The following is a 22,160-nucleotide window of genomic DNA, read 5'->3' as shown; positions in this document are numbered from 1 at the left end:
AGCCACATAAAGATCTCTGCAGCAGGTGTCTTCGCCCTGTAGAATATTTGCAGCCTTTTTAGGCCAATTAAGTAAGCTAGAACAGGTTTACCTTCACATATGACACTACTGTCAATTTCTTTGCTCTATGTTTTTTTTGTTTTAAAACGTATGTATAGGTTGACTATGCGGCTCTGCTTTTCAAGCTCTGCCCGTCGTGACTCCAACCTCCTTTCCTATGCCACACCTTGACCCCATTTATTGGTTTCTGGAGTACATTTTTGTCTAATTCCAGCACTGACCCCGAGGAAATGCCTTCTTATTTTTGATGCTGCATGAAATCCATTTCTGGGGCATACAAAGTGCAGATGAAGATGATGAATAAATAAAAAGTGTTTGTGGCGGTAAAACTTCCGGGAAAGTTTCATGAGCGCATCTGTACGTGAACATTCACACAAACAGCAGACAAGACTCCTCTCGAGAAAGAGTGGGTGACATGAAAGCACTGCTCGTGTACAAACTAGTAAAGAACGCCCTTGTTATGGGTTCAATTCTCCTGTTGACGCGACTTGGAGTACAGTGGGCGGGGCTTGCTGGTCCAGAGCAGTTTGGGTGAGCTCTGCACAGGCCTATTGTTGGCACAGCAAAGGCAGAGAGATGTAGGATTGTGAAACAGTATAAAAGTGTCCTCGAGACTCTGTGGGGAACCCACACCTGAGAAGCAAAATGACAAGTCAATCCCAGGGCATCCAGCAGCTTTTGCAGGCTGAGAAACGCGCCAAAGACAAACTAGAAGAGGCCAAAAAACGTAAGTGGTATTTAAAAAAAAAAACGAGCATTCGTTCGATTTTTGCATTAAATCCTTATCCTTAGAACTCGGTTTACTGCAGTGGTTTTCAATTTCATATCTGTATGTCTAAAGTGTCTCACAGTGCCTTGAAGTAGTGGAATGATGGCAAACTCTAGCTATACACTATATATGCCGTGCTTAATTTGAGCCGGTGGTTTCCGGTGCTCGGCACCAGCATTTAATGTATACACCGGCACTTATACAGTCTCCCACCTGGTGGCATTGTTAATTTAATTAGGAGATAAGCATAACAACAGTTGTTTATTAATTTAATATATATTAAAAATAACTGATAACTGCTGCCCAAGCCATTCTTATAGCTTTAGGGGCCTGGAATAGTCATAATTGTCACACTTGTAGGAGTGTGATGGTTAGCAATTATGCTGGTAGTGTCATTGTCAGCATGGTTGGTGCAGGCGGCAGTGCCCTTCTGACGAGGGCCCCGGCACTTCTTTGTTTACAAATTAAGCACTGTATGTATGAGGACAGAATGCAGGCAAATTGGAGGTTCTGTGCAGACAATTCCATACCATGTCAAATATTTTATACTGTAAGCAGCACCCGGGAATTTCACCCAAAGATGCTTAAATGTATGTTTGTGGTACGGGCACATAATTGCTGTGACACAACGAGCCTTGTGTGACGAGGGTCGTACCTTGGACCTTGGGGCGCTCACACGTTTCGGAAAGCATGAAGGGTCACCGCAGTTCAGGAGGGAGGTGGAAAATGTGTCCCAACCCGCAAGGTGGTCTGAATATAGGGCTTTAAGTGGGCCGGGTCTCAGACCCGGTTGTAATTTACAATGGGAAGTGAAACGGGTCCCGTTTTGGCCCTGTATGCATGTCCTTAAACTTTTCATGTAAAATACTGATCGCTTTCTGAACAATGAGTATAAAAATGTTATGGTAACCCATGTCATACCAGTTTATGTTACACATGCGTTGCTTAATCTTACATTCCGTGCGAGTGTTTGTCTTTTCCAGGATGTTTCGTTACGTTTTTAATTCAGGCAGCAAATTACTCGTGTCTACTGCATACTATGAAGTGAGTCACATCCAGGTGTTAATAAAGGGACACAATTGTGTTGTGGCAGAAGCCAGTGCCAGTTTCTCTCATTGCCAGCGCTTAATTTGTAAAACATTAAGTGCCAGAGCACTTCTCGGAAGGTCACTGCAGCCTGCAACACCCCCACCCTGCCGGCGCTCCCAATGACAGTACCAGCAAAACACCTAATCATCACACTTCTACAAGTGCGACACTTTGGACTATTTCAGGCCACGCAAAGCTATAATAATGACATGAGAGTCTGATATTATTCAGTTTCAATGTATATTGATTTAATAAACACGGTTGTTATGCGCATCTCAAAATTAAAAAAAACAGTGCCAACCTGTGATGGATTGTCACTAGAGCTGGTGCTGACAATTAAGTGCTGGTGCACATTAAGCACGGCTCTGTGCTTTTCAGGGTGGCAAAAAAGTGCTCAGAATACATGGTCATCCAGTCCTTGGCCTCTCTGCAGAGCGCAAGAGCAGTGGTCACTATTCCAGTTGCAGTTGTAATTCTGTACAAATGTGTGAATAGGGTAGCACTCTATGCGAATTTTAGTGTGTATGTTTATGTAGCCCCTCCCCCTTTTCAAGGACCACCCTCCACTTTTTTCTTCCCACTTAAAACCCTGGGGCAGATTTACAAGTCCCTTGCGCCACTTTTGCGTCACTTTTCCCATGTTAAAAGTGACGCAAAAGTGGCGCAAGGGGCTTGTAAATCTGCCCCCCTGTCTGTATCTGCCCGGTTCTTTCTGATACTGTGCATGTACCCACTGGCAGAGTACCTGCCTGCTGGCTCCATCAGGGGCCCTGAAATGCTTGGGCCCCCGTGGGCCGGAGCCCACTTTGGCCATGCCATAAAGCGTCTTTACCCCTCCTACTGTCTTCGTTCCAAAAGCAGGTCGGAAATCCCTCAGCACAAGGCCAGTAATCACCGTCAAGGGAGCAGAGGGTAGCCCTGCGCCATGAGCAAAAGTGGGAGTGAGCGGAAAACGTGGGGAACGTCGTTCCTATGCATGATTTATTTACATTGTCCTGCCCGAAGCTGAAGGGGAAAGAGGCTTGTCTCCCAGCCGAGGGAAGAGGACGGACCGCTGAAGAAGTATCAAGGAAACCTTTCCACCCCCTTCTCAGAAAGAGGCCTTCTATCCGCTTAAATCAGAACAATTGATTAGCTCAGTGAAGACAGCCATTTAAATGCCCCAACCAAGCTTTCCTCTCCTTCATTAGGACTGGCTTGGCAGCGCAGCTCTGTGCATGACCTATTGTTACAAACTTTTTAACATAATATGTATATGTTGATTGTGCTTTGGCCCCACCCAGAGGATTATTTCTGTCCTTGGGCGGAACTGGGGAAGCAAAAGCAGATGTGGCAAAAATGGTCAAACCAGCCCAACTCCTGTACTTTCCTTGCTATACAACTCTCTTTCAATCCATCCATTCTCTTTCTCTACTGCTTTCCCTCTCTTCTCCTTCCCTGATCTCTTTCTGCATACCTACCTCCCTCCTTCCTTTTGTCTCAGCCTAATTTTTAAGTTCCAGCAACGAAAATGGCAGTTTTCGCAGCACTATAATCAGCAGAAATATTATTTAGAGCCAGTTAAGGTGCTGAGCAATAACGGGATATGGAGTGAAGAATACAGGGGCATATTATCAAGACAGGCGATAAAATTATCGCCTCTTTAGCGTCAGAAAACTGCCGCTAAAACGGTGATAATGGGCTTGATAATATGCTCTATGGAATTCCAATTGAAGCCCATGTTAGATGTGAAGGATAATTTTCTCTTCTGTCTTGATAATATGCCCCTCAATTCCTTGTGCGTTTACTATTTAAAATACATTTTTCCTAATTTTTTGTTGCTTGTTAGTGGTAAAAATGAGTGGATTAAAAAATTATTGCTTGTAGGCAAGGGCTATGCTACTTCTCTTAAGCTGCATGTTGCATTCCCAGAACAACGTCATCTTTTTTGCAGTCCTCCAATGTCCTTAAACCCCTTAAAGTGTAGACCCACATGCACACCAAGGTAGGGAACCCTGCATAAACTCCTTTGGAAACCCTTATCCCAAGTTCTAGGTACCCACGCTGACCAGCCGCGGTCGGTAGTAGGAGTTCCTGCAGGGCGGTGACGTCGGGAGGGGGAGGGGCAGGGTGGGGGGTAGTAAACTATGGATTACGGAGGTTTACAGGTAAGTAAACATATAAATTAATAAAACGAATTTCGTTGCGTGCACTGCATCCCCAAATGCGATGCAGTGTATGCAACGAAATTCGTTTTATTAATTTATATGTTTACTTACCTGTAAACCTCCGTAATCCATAGTTTACTACCCCCCACCCTGCCCCTCCCCCTCTCCACGTTACCGCCCTGCAGGAACTCCTACTACCGACCGCGGCTGACGCTGACCCCATGTGCCTGTCATACTTTTGGGCAGTCACTGGCAGAGATAAGGACAGAGGATTGTACCAATGTTCACAGCCCATCTTGTCTAGATAGCGCCAATCACTGTCTCCATGTACACAAGACCCTGAATATATACAGTCTAGCGCTGTGAAGTGGATCTGAGGCCCCGTTGATCAGCATTACAGAAAAATGATGTCATTGTGAATTTGATGGATAGGACCAGGATGGCCTTGCTTAAGGGGATGATTTTTTCCCCCAAGTGTAAATGTCTGAGACCAGAAGCAACATTAACACTAAGAGTCTCCTTGTGTCCATCACACTGCTGTTCTTGGCGGTGGAGACCAGTTGTGGGCTGTGTTCTGGTCTATACTCGCATTATTATGAGGCACTTACCAAATTCATCTGCTGGTAATTGATGCAAAAATTTCGTTTGGGAACTGTTCCCAAATGTATGTTGTGTTATGTTATCTCTACTATTTGTACATATTGTACACCTGCCAAATACCTGTCCCTTCTCTATTTTTGGGCGAGGTGGTCCATTTAGTGATCTTCTGTGGAGGTGTCCATGGACTGAACTGGTTCAGTATGGTACCTGTGGTGATCTTTTGGATGCTGAGTTTTTCCTTTGGCTGTCTTCAGCAGGATGGGTGGGGAGTCAACCTGGATCAGAATTTACCTACCCCAGCCCCAACCTCCCTCTGCTTGCTGGAGCATCCTAAAGCTACAGGCAGGGACGCTGGAATTATGCAATTTTCCACTTGTGGCATTTTCTGCATAATTCTGTATTTGCTGCATTTTCCACATTAGCTATCATCTCCTGATAAATCTGCCGATTTTAACAAAATTGTTTGTTTCTTGCTCAAACAAATTAAAGGTTACTTTTAGAAATGTGGGGAATCTAGTTGGCAATGGTTTGCACCTTTGTCCAAATAGGGACCCTTGCTTCTAGTCAGGGTAAGGGGGCTACACTCCTAAAATAACCCCTGCTCACCCCCTTGGTAGCTTGGCACGAGCAGACAGGCTTATGTCAGAGGCAGTGTGTAAAGCATTTGTGAACACATACAGTAATACAGTGAAAACACTACAAAAGGACACCACACCAGTTTAGCAAAGTAAGTAATCTTTTCTAGACTTAACACAAGAACAAACAACAAAAATCCACAATACTGTAATCAAAATAAGTCTTTAAAATTGTAGAAATATCTTAGTTCAATGTAGATGGTAACTGTGACACTGTACTCTCAAAGTACCTTGGATGCGTCCCGTAAAACACACAAAAGGGTCGCAGGGAAGGTGATGCGACGGTTCCTTGCTTCGGGGGAGGTGATGCATCGGTTCCTTACCGGAGAGGAGGTGATGCGTCGGTTTCTTACTGCGTTCCGGTTACGATTCCGACAAGATGGCGCCTCGATGCAATGCGACAATCAGGTGAGATGCATTAAAATGGCGTCTTTGATGTGATGCGACAATGTGGATGCGATGCGTGCACGTCCAACAGCCGTGCTGCGAAATCGATGAACTTTGGAGCCGCAACAGGCCCTGCAACACGATTCTCCGGTGATGCGACGGCGACCTCTGCGGCGGCTGAACGCTTCTCCGGTGATGCGACACGCTTCATCTGTGATGCGACAGCGGACAGTTGCAGCGGCGGCACGCTTCTTCAGCGATGCAACGGCAACTGCTGTACCTGCGACACGCTTCTCCTCGATGCGTCGCGCTTCCAGCTCCCAGCGACACGCAGTCTCTCAGAGGGCCTAAATAACAGCAGGCACATCACTGTAGGTAGAATTCCCAGCAAGGGAATTCAGGGGGAGCTGGTGGTGAAGTCTTTGTGTCCCTGAGACTTCGAAACCCTTGGAGATCTTTCTCAAGATAGTAAAAAGTTCACACAAAGTTCCTTTTCTCCTTTCCTTGGCAATAAAGTAACCACTGCAGGCCAACCCCAACAGCAACAGCACAGGGGCAGTAATCTTCCTTCAGCTTCTCCGGTTCTTCTCCTTGGCAAAGGGTTCGTCTTGATTCCCAGAAGTGATCTAAAGTTTGGGAGTCTGGGCCCCAATATTTATACTGCAAAATCCTTTGTCTCTGAAGGCAGAGGGTGTCTGTGCCCAGCCAAAAACAGTTCTATCCTTTCTGGTGCAGCTTCCTGGCAGGAGGTGGAGACAGCATTGTTTGAGAGCAGACCTGGCCCAGGTAGCTGAAAGGAATTCTCCTCCCCCTACTCTATATTCTATGAGGGCTCAGGTCAGTGAAAGGAAATCTCCCCCCCCCCACTCTCTATTCAATGCAGGTCCTATTCAGTCCAGCCCTGACCCATCAGACTGCTGGAGCCAAGGCCCTCTCTAGTCCCCTGTCACTCACAAACCAGAGATGGAATGCACTAACCCAGCAGAGACATGCTGGATGGTAAGGCAAGAAAATACCTACCATCTAAAAGTGGTATTTTCAAACACAGAATGTAAAAATCGTCCTTACTAAAAGATGTATTTTAACATTTGGAGTTAAGGCATACTAAACTCGAATTTCTACCTTGTTCCCTCGGTCAGTTAGAGTTATAAGATGTTATAATCAAACTGCCCATTCTGGCCTATGGGAACAGGTAGCCATGCAATAGTGAAACACAAAATTGGCTGTAATTCACTATCAGGACATGCCACACACATCAGGGCATGTCCTACCTTTCACATACAATGCACCCTGCCCTTGGGCCTACCTTAGGGGTGACTAATATGTAAAAAAGGGAAGGTTTAGGGACATGGCAAGTGGATGCACTTGCCAAGTCAACGTGGCAGTCCCAGACTGCACACAGGCACTGCAATGGCAGGCCTGAGCCATAGTTTACAAGCTGCTTCTGTAGGTGGCACAATCAGTGCTGCAAGCCCACCAGCAGCATTTGATTAACAGGCCCTGGGCACACATGGTGCACTGTACTTGGGTCTGACAAGTAAATCAAATAAGCCAATCATGGAGTCACTAATCCATTACAACAAGTTACAATAGGGAGCACTTGCACTTTGGCACTAAATAGCTGTGGCAAAGTGTCCAAAGCATCTAGACCAGCAAAAACATAGCAAAAACACAGGAGGCAACAGCAAAACAATGGAAGGGAGTCCCACGCCAATGGTGCCAGGTTTAACAGTTACTAAAAATGCGGCAACACATGTTGCTGCTTCATGGAAGACCCTTCGGAAAGGCAAACTGGTCATCTTTCTGTTGGTAATTGCTATATTTGGGTATTAAACTGATAATAATGATGTGAAACCTAAACTAAGCCAGAGACTTCAGAACTGTTTGAAAATACAATGAGCGCGTATCTCACATGCTTTTTTTGTGCAAGGGCGTGCCTTGCACACTATTTTCATGCAGCCAACTGCTCCGGCGTCATACCCACTGAAACACTAACATCTTGCACTGTGGTGGGGTTTTAGAATATTGAGAAGGAACTATTGAGGCCACACAATAGCATGACCAGAGTTTCCAAGACCAAAATGTCAACAGGTAAGTATATATTTTCTATTGTTAACTCCACATTTACATACCATGACGATATACAAATATTCAAGGTACATAGATGTGGAGTTAAGAATAGTAAATCCATACCTCCCTCTGTGCACTTATCTCCTCGACTTTTTGGTCCTCGATTCTTTGGTCACAATGTTGAGTGACCTTGATATTCCATCCTCAATATTCCATACTTCAATCTTGCACAGTCACATAAAACACATAGAAATATTACCTTTCCCTACTCTACTCCCCAAAGGGCTGTAGGCAACAGAGCAGGAATTTGCCTATTTATTTTGGCACACTAGTACACATGCCTAATCAGCTTGCTTACTGCCCAGTTTACTTGGCTTACGTTAGGCAGATAGTGCTGTGACCTGTACAAATCTATCAGTTTTTTGCATAGAGTGGTAAGAAGAAGTGAAGGGGAAAAGTAGCTCACTGGGGAAATTATGGTTATGTTTTGGGGGGAATGTTACATTTTGCTATACCTGTTACGCTTGAGATATGCATGGCATAAATCACGATACCTTGGGTTAGGAAGATTGCGATAACTTGATTTTATATAGCGGTTAAAGCTAATTTTCACTACTTCTAAGTGTTTTATTTAATTTGTGAAACAAGTGCCAAATAAATGGGTGCTCCAGGGATGACAATCTGCCTTGTCCTTGCACTGTCTTGAACTTGTGATCTGTAGGTCAGGGTACATGTCAAAGGCAAGAACGTCTCTAGTTGATCCAGCTTGACCCACCAATATGTATGTTTACAATATACTTTTAAATATCACGTAAGCGAAGGGTACAATAGGCCCACATCGTATGCGGGGTAAGTAACTCATGTTTGCCCTGACCCCTGTGAAATGGCCACAGAGAGATCCTCTTTGGCAGATGCGGATCATGAGCTAGACAATCAGCAGATCTCAAATTTTTTGCATTATGGGACTTGTATTCGTGATTGTGTGATGGAATAAAAAGGACTACAAATCAAGAATGGAAAGAACATACCCTAGACTGGATGAACTACTTAAGCATGGACCTAGGAAACTTAGGAGCTGTGAAACCGTTGGATTTGCAGTTTGAGTACCAGCAATAGAAGCATGGCCTGTTTGTGTCCTCTGATACGCGTAGTGTTAATTTTATCATTGAATAACCCGGACTCCAAGCACCAGAGCATTAAAAAACCTGCACTGGATCAGCTCCTCACACATAAACTCAAGAAATGTAAGCATTCTAGCCAGAAAATACATGGCAAACAGCTATTGTGTGTGAAATAAAATCGGGGTGGGGGCATATATTCATTCTTGTTCCCTTCTATGCTTTTGATTTTTCCCCCCATGGTGTTGACCCTGCAGCCAGACATACTTTTTTTTAGTCAAACACATTTGCATTCTGGGACTTGTAGTTTTGAATTTAAAATTGTATGCACAAACATAAAAGTTTAAGCATTGAACTTGTTTTATGAAAAAGCCAGGACTTGCCTAAAATGCCATGCATGACATGGGATAACTTAGCAGCTATGCTTGAGGACAGTCCTTCTTTGCAGGACAGATTGTTGAATCTCCAGGAATATGATGAAAGGATCACAGAGATGAGATAGGGCATGTTAAACAGGGGGCAACAGCAGCTATTAACATAGATTATTTTCATAGAAGTAGCCCATCACAAGTCTCTCATAGTCCCATATAAATGAATGAAACATGCGCTATTTGGTGATCAAACTTGCGAAGGAAGGCCCAAGGAAAGGTGTGTGAGGATTCAGATACCCTCACATCATGAGTAGGCACGTGCCAAATTGCAAAGGTTTGTTTAGATTTTGTGAAAATAGCATGAAATCACACAACATTTTGCAAAACTACATTTCTTTTGGATCTTGCGAGAAAGTGGAATGCAAGGACAAACCATTCATTCAAGTGTAATGTGGGATATTCACAAGGGGACTGCTTAGTTGACAAAATGACCAATGTGAGACCTTTTATGCTCCCACAAACTATCTTCTGCGAGTAAGTCTCCCTCAGAACTTATTTTTACAAAATTTCCCATGATATTAAATTTGTGGCATTTTGCTAATTTCAAGTAATGCAGCATTTACGAATTTTATACATTTTGTGAGCGGAACAAAAATGTTGCACAGGCCTGAGGATACAGAATGTTTGTTGAGAGACTCTTGTGGGTTGGGGGCTGAGGGGAGGTCCCATATTGCACCTGAAGATAGATGTGTGTGAGGGGAACAAGGACCCTAGATATTACAGTTTGTTTGCTTTCCAAACATCCAGGGATTTTGAAAATACAAATTGCGAGTGTATGTTAGTGTTCTTTTCTCATTATTTTTGCCGTTGATATAAGAAATATCAATATGATTTTCATTTGCACTGATTCTAGCTATATATGGTATTTCAGTGAAAGTGTTTGATCTCTGATTAGAGTGCCATTATACTGGGTAACAGTAACACCTGCTTTCACAGTGTTTAGAGGCTGAAAACCTAGGCTGTGGAGCGCTACATAAAACAATAATTCTATTATTATGATGTACAAAGGTTGATTTTATTTATTTATTTATTTAGACGGTTTTGTATAGCACAAACAAGACCCTTGCGGGGATTAGAGCGCTTTACAGGGCAAGTATAGGTGACATCAAGACACATAAAAAAAATATAGGTTACATCAGTAAGAATATAGTAAAATATTTATTTATTTATTTTAACGGTTTTGTACAGCGCGAACAAGTACAGCTTAGCAAATATATACACAGATGTATGAGTAGTTCAAGTGAATTTATTATGGTTAAGGGGTGGATTTAAGTCTGTATAAGAAAACACCTATATTTTGAGTCACCCCAAGGTCAGACAGTTCAGAGATGAGCTTATATGGAGAGGGTGGTCATTACACTGGTCGCCTGAAAGGACATATGTTTTATCTTCTCCCAATTTATGCAGCATGCACAGGGTGCACAAGCATGAGTCTAGCAAACAAGATACTGCCCAGGGTGCCATATGACTATGTAGGAAGCAAGTTCACAGCTCTGCAAAAGGTAAATAGCTAGATATCCAGTATAAAGGTGCCCTGTATGCCCCTGTATGCAGTTTATATAGGGCTTGGTCAAAGCGAAGATCTATATATATATCAACAATAATGCGTAGCGACGGGTCATAACCTGTGTGCGGTCCATAGAAGTTATGGTCACAGTGTACATCACTATGCCCTATAAAGAAAGTCTCAATAAGGGTACTAGTACTGTCATTATCTGATGTCAACCCATATTGCAATATCTGATGGCATATGGCGCTGTCTGCGGTCATGTGCAGTACATTTTGGGGAGAGGTGAATGCTTTTATTATGTAGACTTTGGAGTATAACAATAATTTAAGTTTTTCTTGTAAATAGGTAGCTTGCATCAGTCCAATAACCACCTTCACATCACCTGTTTTCAAAGATTCACACTGCACTCCCTTTGATCAATATTTAAAGTCTATAAATTTAGATTTGCTCAATTGTTTTACACTTTGGAGTGCAAATACTTAGAAAAAAAATCTTACAGCTTTAAGAGTTAGATCACACTGATAAATCAGTTCCCGGAGCTGTGTACAAACTTCACTTTTGATGTTCTCCATATCGTTCCTCTTTTCTTCAACCTCTGTGACAAGGGTTTTATCATTTTCATTGGCCTCTTCAGCCTTATAACACCACCTTGTGCAGGGTAATCTTTTAGCGCCTGATTTTCCTTACTTGCAGATTTGCTTCACATGTGTTATATTTACAGCCTTTGTTTTAAAGGTCAACTGAAAGTCACCGTTGGCACTTGTATACAAAACAGACTTTGAAAAGCAGTCACCCTTCCTTTCCGCGTGCATCTCTCGCGAGATCCAACCGAGAGCTGGTTCATCCCAGATCTCAGTGGCCCCGCGCGCTCGGCGTCTGTTTCCAGTAGCCGAGACCAGCCCGTCCTGTTCTGGAACAGCGTCGAGAGAAATAAACAAAACCCACTGCAGTGTGTCCACAGTAACTTTCTCTAGCCCCCGTGTCCAGGAGCATGGCAAACGGGAAACACTTTTCGAACTAACTGGAATTTTGTATCAGTAATATGGTTAATAAAAATACTCGTTTGTGATTTAACGAGCAGCATCACGTCACAGGAAGCAGGCTTGAACATACATGTTTTCGTTTTCCATTTGTATAATTGGCCAATATGTCGGGATGTTGCTATCAATAGTGCAGAAGGTGTCGTGACACCGGGGCCTAGAGGAATGAGGGTAGGGCGTAGTTTCAGGGGGGTGGTTGGCAGGGCCGGACTGCCATATCGGGCATTTCCCCTGGAGGCTCTAAAGGTGGGCGCCGCTTTTGTCACTGGGGGCCGGTTTTGCAGCTGTGTCTCAATATCGGCCCCCAATACTAAAAGCCACCCAGGCTTATTCGTGAAAATTGCCACGGCTGCTTTGGGTTCCCAGTCCTGCCTTGGTGGTTGGGGGGTGTTAATCCCCTCTAAAAAATGATTTCAGTCGGAAAAGGTGTCAGTCCGAATTCACCTAGGAGTTTTAAATACTATTTCAGTCAAAAACACATACATTATCGTCCCAGTTTTGAGGGTCTTAAAACAAGGTTCTTTTACGCTGTGTTTTATATAAGCAGCAGTCGAAGTGCATTAAGAAATGTATGTATGGTAACTGTGATGCTGCATGCAATAGGGCGCAGTCAGTGAGCGTGGGAACGGGGTCAAAGGTTTGGCGAACAAAAAATTAGATTCTGTACATTTTTTTGGTCTTTCACCGTTGGGTAGCTACATATAAAATAATAACCAGCTTAAATGAAAAGTAAATTAATAAAGTTGTTACTCAGTGGGAAATGCACTGATGTACATTATGAAACCTCTATTAGTTACTGGGCTGCAGAGGTCTGTGTTTAACCACAGAGCCACAGAATTAAATCTTGGTGCAGTGAAGAATAGTAACGTGTAGTTTTAGTGCTACGAGATCACAGCCTGTGATAGAAAGCACTGTGAATATGTAAGTCATTATTTTAAATTGGCATTACACACAGGTTAAGATAGACTGCTACAAAATGCACAAAAAGATTTAAGATACAATGGTACTTCCAAAATATAGATTATAGTAATACCCAGACTGTTAGTAATGCAATTCTTTTTACATAAACCACCCGTCAACACCTGGTCAGTGGTAGTAAGCGGTACATAAATACAATTACAATTAAAAGCATGCACTTTATAGCTCATTGATTAACTCTTTGCACTACCACTCAAAAAGAATACATCTTTGTCATCACTGACTCACTTTGACTCACTTGGACATTATAAAACTGATCAATTGAAATAATCAATATATCTGAACCAATGGAGGTATGGTGCTAGAATATTGTGGCCTAAATTTCTTCTGACAAAAATATAGGGCCTGATTACGATGTCGGTCGGAAAGCCACCAACCTCTGGTCGGAGGCTTTCCGAGCGACATGGTAGGTTTAAAGTCCAACCACTGTATTACAATGAAGTAAGTCAGAGTTTAAACCCGATGGGGGATCAGACGCAGTTCCGACGGGCTCAAGGAGGCCGACTCCTTGAGTCAGTCGGAACTGCATCCGATCCCCCGGCTGGTCTAAACTCCGACCGCCATCATTGTAATACGGAATGGCCTCAAAATCCCTTAAGGACGGCGTTTCTGCTGTGGGGAATATGATGCAAAAAGTACAATGGTTCTATCGGGTATGAACAAAATATTTCTTATACATACAATTCAATTTGAGGACAATTCATTTTATACACAGTTGAATGTGAAAGCGTTTTGCAAGGAACACCCAATAAACATAAAGAAAAAAGTTTTTGTTGGGTATTTGAGATATTTTATATAAATTAAATCATTTATATATGCCCACATTTGAGGAATTTTGTTGTGTACATTGCTGCCAACAAGGTGAAAATTTAAGGTGAATTGTGATGAAGTGACATCTTGTGCTTAGTGATACAATAAGTGTGTGATATGTACAAGGTAAAAAATATATACAGGTTTGAAAGCGGCCAGGGTATAGAGAAACACAATGGCCCTGCTGCTCTATTCACTTTCAGTATTTTTTGAGCGTGGCCTTGTACTGACCAGGAAGTATCGTCGACATTTCAACCCTATATGCGCGAAATTGAATTGTCAAGGCGGGTCTTCATCAGGACTGACGTGGGGGAGAGGGATGGCAGCCTAACAGAAACTAGAGTTAGTCCTGGTTGTGCTCAATTCAATGTGGAGGAGGGCCCATCAAGTAGAATTCGATGCCGATATCGTGTGGAGTCTGTCACGCTAATCAGGATGTCACGGGCGGGTTAAGTTAAATGTTCCCGTCTGGAAGTTAAGGATTTAGACACAGAGGCAGTAGTGAATCCTGCCGAGTAGCCGCATCACGTGCCTCCACTGTGCTGAGGGGGGCCCACACTCCAGGGCCCCCCCTCAGCACAGTGCCCTGGCTTTGGAGCTCCTGACTGACTCCGGAGGGGGACCCCGCCATGTATTTTGCAGGGGCCCCCCTCAAGTTTTGTTACTCCACTGAGTCAATGCCTAAGGTGCTAAGTACCAAGATGGTAGTTTTCCTGTCCGAAATGGGCAAATAAGGAAGAATTTTTCAGATGGCTCACAGCATCATGAAACATTTTGAGGCTAGTGTGATAATGTGGGCGGCAAAAGACGCGTCAGTATCAAAGAGTACCCCTACATTTCTGACACAGATGACTGGAGAATGTAAGGTTCCAAATACCTCTGGACACCAATTGGAGTCCCCTTTAGAATTATCAGTGGCATAAAACAGAATTTCTGTCTTTCCCCCTTGCCATCCATTTCCAGATGTCCAACGTGCAGGTGGAAAACTTATTCTGTGTTTCCTCCAGGATTTCAGTGATGGATCATTTGACCACGCACTGCTTTTTTAGTAGACAGGAAATCATGAGTTGAACATGGGTTAGTCTCAGAGAAATTCAGGTATTTATGTTTCTTTACAAAAAATATCATAAATTTGATTTGTTTAACGTATTATAATTTGAGTTTGTACCACTATTATTGCCCCTTCATATGTTTGAATGGTTGCATAATAAGAATAAAATATGTTATACTTTGCCTTTTTTTCTCTCTTTAGGGAAAGGGAAGAGGCTGAGGCAAGCAAAAGAAGAAGCCATAGCAGAGATTGACCAGTACAAACTGCAGCGTGAGAATGATTTCAGGCGAATTCAGTCATCTGTAAGTGGTGCAGAGTTACTCATATTGTGAAATGCGTCCACAGTGCCTTTCAACTTTCCCTACCCTATAAATGTAACATGGATGCTGGTACACTGCAGCACCTTATGCAATCAGGAATGTCTGCTTTGCAGGGAAAGACTGTTTATGTGCAGGAAGGTGTCCCTTCCTGCACATAAACAATCTTTAATTGGTGTTATGTAACTTCATGCAGCACACATAGAAGTTGCAAAACATAATTTTTTAAATAATTGTTTATGTGCAGGAAGGGACACCTATCTGCACATAAACAATCAATGGTGTTTTGCGGTTTCCATGTGTGGTGCGCAACGCAGCACACATGGAAACAGCAAAAACAAGGAGAAATTAAACATTTATCCTCATTACGAAATTATACATTTATCCTTAATTTTGGCACTGCCCCATATTTACACCACCCTTGTAAATATGAGGCAATGTCAATATCAATGTGTGTTGCGGTGTAAGGCCCATCGCAACACCCATTGCCCTCCCCTTTCATGCTAAGTATAGCGTGAAAGGGTGCCTTGTTTACGAGGCAGCGTTAAGTGGCTTATTGCTGCCTTGTAAATAAGACGAAGCCCCTATCGCCATCACAGCGTTGTGAAAAGTGACGTCGTGGTGGCGATAGGGGCTTGTAAATATGCCCCAAAGTTGCAAATTTTTGTGTTGCCATGGAATCATAGGAGGTGTTTGGGACTTGACAGATGCTGTTCATATTCAATACTTTCTTAGCCACATGCTTTGGAATGTCTATGGCAGTAACAGCAGGCTGATGAGCCCTTATCTGGGTGAAACCTGTGTTTAATTATAGTCGGTGGTTTACGGTGCTCGGCGCCGGCCCTTAATTGTCAACACCAGCACTTAAGAGCTTTGCTACGTGGTGGCACAGTTTGTGTCGTTTAGAGATGAACATAACAACAGTTGTTTATTAATCCAATATACATTAACAGCAACTAATACCTCCCGCCCAAGCCATTCTTATAGCTTTGGGGGCTGGAATAGTCTGAATTGCAAACACTGAAATTTTGTTTCACCCATGAGAGCAATTCAATCGCATATGTACTCAAAGGTCACCCCTCAATCATGCTAGAAGCCAAATCCAGTACCACAACAATATAGCAGGTATACAACAAGATTTAATGTTGTCTCTCGTAACCCCTTTGATGTGAGTGACGGAGCGGTTCCATCATGCGCGTCAGTTACGCTGTGCGCATGACGGAACTGCTCCGTCATGGCCCCGCCCGCGCACATAACCCTCAGCACGGCGCGGTAATCCGCGCTGCGCTGAAGGGGTTAAAAATGCCCTAGTACAGTGCACTACTTGTGGCCAGGGCCTGTAAATCAAATGTTACTAGTGGGCCTGCAGCACTGATTGTGCAATCCACAAGAGTATCCCTTCAAACATGTCTCAAGCCTGCCACTGCAGAGCCTGTGCGTGCAGTTTTAAACTGCCTTGTTGACCTGACAAGTTAACCTACTTTTCCCATGGGCAGGGTGCATTGTTCTTACTGCCATCATATACTCAGAACACTTCTGGAACTGAGGACATTCTAACAGGAAGAGCTGTTGTGCTGCCAGGAGGGACTGCCACTTTGCTGCTTGCTTTGCTGTGTTGGCCTGCTGCTTCTTGCCCAGGAGTGAGAGGACTGGACTTGACTCTCTACATCCCACAACTCTAAAGGTTCTCCATTGGCTTGTTGGGATTGCCTCCTGTTTCTGAAGTCTCAGGGATTTCAAAGACTTTGCCTGCATCTTGCTACCAGCTTCTGGGCTACTTCGCTGTAAGTCCTAGTATGCCAAGTGGTGCCTAATCCAGTCCTGGGCCCTTGGAAGCAAGTGTTTGGTGTTGCAACCCAAGAAACCAATGCATTAACACCAAAGCGTCGATCTGAACCAGCGCATTTATCTGCAATCTCAACATATAGCCACTGCCTACACCGAAGTCGTGGACACCACTCACCAACTGCGTGAAGCAACAACCTCGACTTACAATGCAGCCTTGAATTACTGTTGCAGCGCCTCTAAATCACAAATGCTGAGGCAGTCTTGGCCACCGCATCCCCAATGCATTCCTGGCCCTGTGAGGCTTAACACCAACCCATCACCTATAGTCCAGCAGATTGACATCCACACCTTGACCCGACGTGCACTCCTGACTTGACGGATCGACGTTGCCTGACTTCGGAACCGATGCATCGCCTCCAACAGCATGCATTTTTCAATGCATCGTCCTGAGATTCGACGCATCCAAGGTACTGTCAGTGGGTCTGCATGACTCCTATATCCAGGTCGCGCTCCATCGCGGTCAGACTGAACTTTTGGATTTGCCCCAGTAAAGTGTGACCAGAATGCCCCAGTTGGAGCTATTGACTTCTAAGCACTGCATTTTCATTTAATCTTGCAAGATTCATAATTTGACTTCTGCATGTTGGATTTTTGTTGTTTTAGTCATGTGTTAGGCAGATGAATATTGGCTATTGTTTTAAACTGGTGTTGAGGACTTTTGCGGTGTTTTCACTGTGTTACCATGTGTGTGTGCACCAAGGGCCCGATTCACAGAACTAACTTAAGACAAAATCCTAAACTTACTACCATTTTTGTATTCACAGAAGGCACTTACTCATTTTGGTATTCACAGATGGCACTTACTCATTTCGGTATTCACAGAAGTTAGGAGTCCTAACTTTAGGACTCCTAAATGCCTTCTGTGAATACCGAAAGTCTTAAAATTAGGATTTTTCTCAGTTTAGTAGTAGTACAGTTAGGACTCCTAACTTTAGTACTCCTAAATGCCTTCTGTGAATACCGAAAGTCTTAAAATTAGGATTTTTCTCAGTTTAGTAGTAGTAAAGTTAGGACTCCTAACTTTAGGACTCCTAAATGCCTTCTGTGAATACCGAAAGTCTTAAAATTAGGATTTTTCTCAGTTTAGTAGTAGTACAGTTAGGACTCCTAACTTTAGGAGTCCTAAATGCCTTCTGTGAATACCGAAAGTCTTAAAATTAGGATTTTTCTCAGTTTAGGAGTAGTAAAGTTAGGACTCCTAACTTTAGGACTCCTAAATGCCTTCTGTGAACACCTAAAGTCGTAAAGTTAGGAGTTTTCTCATTTTAGGAGTAGTAAAGTTAGGAGTCCTAACTTTACTACTCCTAAACTGAGAAAAATCCTAATTTTAAGACTTTCGGTATTCACAGAAGGCATTTCGGAGTCCTAAAGTTAGGACTCCTAACTTCTGTGAATACCGAAATGAGTAAGTGCCTTCTGTGAATACCAAAATGAGTAAGTGCCTTCTGTGAATACCAAAATGGTAGTAAGTTTAGGATTTTGTCTTAAGTTAGTTCTGTGAATCGGGCCCCAATACTTTACACATTCATTGACTATTTACTTTAGCCTGACTGCTCTATGCCAAGCTACCAAAGGGTGAGCATAGGTAAACTTTTAGTGTGTAAAACACTTACCCTGACTAGGATTGTGGTTCCTGCTTGGACAGAATGCCTAACTCTGTAAACCAGAAACCCAATTTCTAACACTATTGAACATTGACATTTAACCTCTCCATCAATTCTTTGATAGTCTTGACTTTTACTTCCGAAATTGCACAGATTTCCTGACAGTTCTGGTATCCACCTCTGCATTTATGGTTCACAAGGAGTCGGGTAGGCCCTATCTTTCGGAAATCATTGCATTGCACCCCCTGCTTAAGTGGCTCTCTATTTGGATACGTCCTGATAGACACTTTAACAGGGAGATAATCAAGGACTGCATGAAGCTCAAGGATTGACGATCAATTAAATGGTAATCCTACACAAGGGACACCTTCGCTAAACTGGTAAGAGAAGCTATGTTTGATTCACCTATGAACATTATGAAGGCTGATATTCTCTGGATGCGAAAGAGTTTTCCACTTTGGCAGGAAGTAATGAGAGAGGGTCAGGAACTTGAAAAATCTTCAGTGTGTGCCCATGCGCAGTTATTAACGGAGAATACCATTGAACTCTATATGTTGAATCTACATAACGGGCACCACCGATTTCTCCTCAACAAATTTCAGTTCCACCAAATTCATCTGCTGCTGGCTCTACCCCACCTAATAAAGGGAATAGACAGACTGGTGTCTGCACGTGTGATCATTTTGTGGCCCAGGATTTCGTCTATTTGTTTTTTTGTGTGTTTTTTTATGATGCTCTCTGTAAGATATTTCTGCTGCCTTTGTTGAAATCTTTGAATTTTGTACTTGTTAGGCCTGCCCTTAGATTTCTCCAGTTACTTCCAGATGTTTGATTATCTTTTGCTTTTTCCGGTTTTCTGGTATCATCTTTGAAGTTGAGAAAATGGTATGAATAGGGGCGAGGAATTGAAACTCTAGGCCTAGGGTTCAGCTCTTGATGGTCCAATACAGCATAGCGGACCCGTTGTATGAGGTCTTTGTCCTATTGTTCTTACTCGCTATTCGTCCATTGTAAATACGTTATGAGTGGTATATCATTAGATCGAATTTTTAATATGCCTTGTGTTTTAATGATGCATTGTCTACTGTTAATGTATTGAATTTAAGGGGCATGGATCATGGGTGTAGGAGAACCCAGAAATGTGATATTATGATTCAAGTATTGTGTAAAATAGTTTATAACTTTAAGGACTGTATATTATCAAATGAATGACTGTTTTTACTGTGTACTTTTATGGTCTCACTTTTGAAGTATGAATAAAGCTTTTTCAATGAATTTGATCACAGATTTCACTCAGAATGTTAAGCTTTCTAACAATTTTTATAATGATCAAGCCAATATTCTAGACATTTGTGAGGATTACGAGCAACATAGCTGGCCTTGAATTAATAAAAAATTGAGTTCTTACAGCCAATGTCTCTCAGTATGTTTCCCATTATCACAAAATCTTATAATAGCCTCCTCTTCCTTCTGCTGAACAATATCCCTGTAGAAGACGACTAAATCACCGGGAATTGTTTTTGATTCCCACTTGCCCAGGTGCCCTTTATTCAACCGTTTTATTGCATAATCAACTTAAAAAGGTACCTCTGCCTTAATTTGTCAGGGGAACCCAGAGCTGTAATTGCAAGGGCAATAGCAGCTTTAGATATCAATAATTACATTGCAGTAGATGCGACTGAAAAGCAGCCGTACAAGTCCTGGCTCTTGTAGAACACGACAACACGATAGAGATACACAAGATGCACTGTGAAGTGAGCCTATTTCACCAGCCCACTAACGGCTAGTCCGGTTTACAGTCAAGACTAGATTTCAGTTGGAGACTTTAAGGATCACACACAAGACACTGTGCTGAAATGCAGCATGATACCTCCAGAAAAGGCCAAAGTTGTATTTGAGATTACAACTCCTCCGTCCAGTGCCTCATTAATAACTGAAACACCGCGATCGCAGTAGTCCAGAGCACACGGCAGATCTTTGGTTACCAGGCGTCTAAGCTGTGTAGCAATCTATCAGAATCTTTAAGTGTGCAGGACTTGTTGGGAGTTCAACCAAGGTCCAAATGTCACCTGTCCATATTCATTTGATTCTTGACTTTTGATCATAAGCTTTTGGATGCCCCAATTGGTTGTAGTGCTAAGTAACCGAATGATAATTACGAGAGGATATCACTAAATGTTCTCATCTTAAATGTATCGTATGTTTCAGTTAAGTATGTATGGAGACCAAAGATGACCTCTCCTTGGGCAGAGGATGTAGACTTACAGCTAGACTGCCGATTTTGGTGCTGGAAACCAAGGTTCGAGTCTTGGCGTAGGCTCAACATCCTGTGATTCTGGGCAAATCACTTAATCTCTCCGTGTCTACCAAACAAAAAATAATAATGAATGTGTCCTTGTGTAACTTAACTGGTGCTCATGTAAAGTGCTCCAATACATTCGGGTCCAGTTCGCGCTCTATAAATCTGCACCAAAAAAATACCTTAGTCTTCACTTAATCCGTGATCAATTTTCCAGAACGACACATAATCATGGTTCCAGTGAAATACATGATGTGTCTTTTTTATTTAAACATTCATGCACATTTAAACATTCATATATGGCTTTCTTACATTTTTAAAATATTTCCTGGATCTCCTAGTAATGTGTTCACTTTATGCCCTAACAAAAAAAGAAAAACAGCATGTTCAGTGCCACCTATTTTTTGTCTTGGGTGCCTCTAGGCGGTATGAATCATATTTATATTTGAAACGAGAGCATTTAGCTTACAGTAAACACCAACTTGATCTCAAGTGTTTTTGTTGTTTCTCTTTCCATGGCCTTTTCCCAGATCTTGGGCTCTCAGGGGAACCTCGCAGTCAAAATTGACGAGCAGACAGCCACAAAGATCCAGAGCCACAACAGCAGCTACGCACAACGGCACGAGAGTGTGATTGCCGACCTCTTGGGCCTGATCCAGGACATCAAACCGGAAATCCATATAAACTACAGGGGCAGTGTATAAGCTCCGCCCAGTCACCTTGCAAGACCGGAAGCTGTTCTTTGTGCTGTCCTGCCATCACTACTTCTTTCTAGCGCATTTGATTTTCTTCTTTTTCTAATAATTCTAAAATAACTTTAATGCCAAGTCCTACTATTATGTTTAATTACAGTTTTTGCATTACAAACAGCGGTACTGATACAGCAAACATATAATTGTTATTTTAAAATGTATTCGTCATAAATGTATTAATGAATGTGAAAATGAAAGATGGCTATCATTTTTTTCTTGTCAGATTGCCTACATGTAAAAATGTTCTACTTGAAGATAACTTTTTAACTAAATGTACAGAGTTTATATTCATTGCAATTCTTTTTCTTTTTTATTATTAGTCTTTATTTCGACCGCACTGAGCATAAAAGACAATAAATATTTAACATCACCAAAGAAGACAAGTGTAAAATCCAGCTCTCAACAAGGACTATACATAGAAATATGATAAAACATATTAAAAAAACAAGCAATTTATATATCAATTAAAAAAGCTTATACACACTTTTTTACAATAAAAAAATAAAATCTGTGCAGGCTAATAACAATTCATGTAATATTCTATGCCAGCAGTTCCCAATATTGGTTAAGAAGTATAATAAATAAGCGGGCTGGAGAGCTAAGCAGAAGACAGTGTCTAACTAAGCACTGTCGCAGTCTGCTTGC

At 42.5% G+C, this 22,160-nt stretch overlaps 1 protein-coding gene across 1 annotated transcript; it reads left to right on the top strand.

The window, feature by feature from the left end:
- The first annotated feature begins 637 nt into the window (after nucleotides 1–637).
- Nucleotides 638–21,806, top strand: ATP6V1G3 (ATPase H+ transporting V1 subunit G3). The gene is made up of 3 exons (XM_085601447.1): nucleotides 638–787; nucleotides 14,897–14,997; nucleotides 21,294–21,806. Exons 1-3 carry the CDS (start codon nucleotides 706–708, stop codon nucleotides 21,465–21,467), a joined length of 357 nt encoding a protein of 118 aa, XP_085457573.1. The 5' UTR covers nucleotides 638–705; the 3' UTR covers nucleotides 21,468–21,806.
- Nucleotides 21,807–22,160: the final 354 nt, after the last annotated feature.

This window comes from Triturus cristatus, chromosome 4_2 (genome assembly GCF_964204655.1).
Source record: "Triturus cristatus chromosome 4_2, aTriCri1.1, whole genome shotgun sequence".
NCBI lineage: Eukaryota > Metazoa > Chordata > Amphibia > Caudata > Salamandridae > Triturus > Triturus cristatus.
This window is presented reverse-complemented; position numbering and strand designations above follow the sequence as displayed.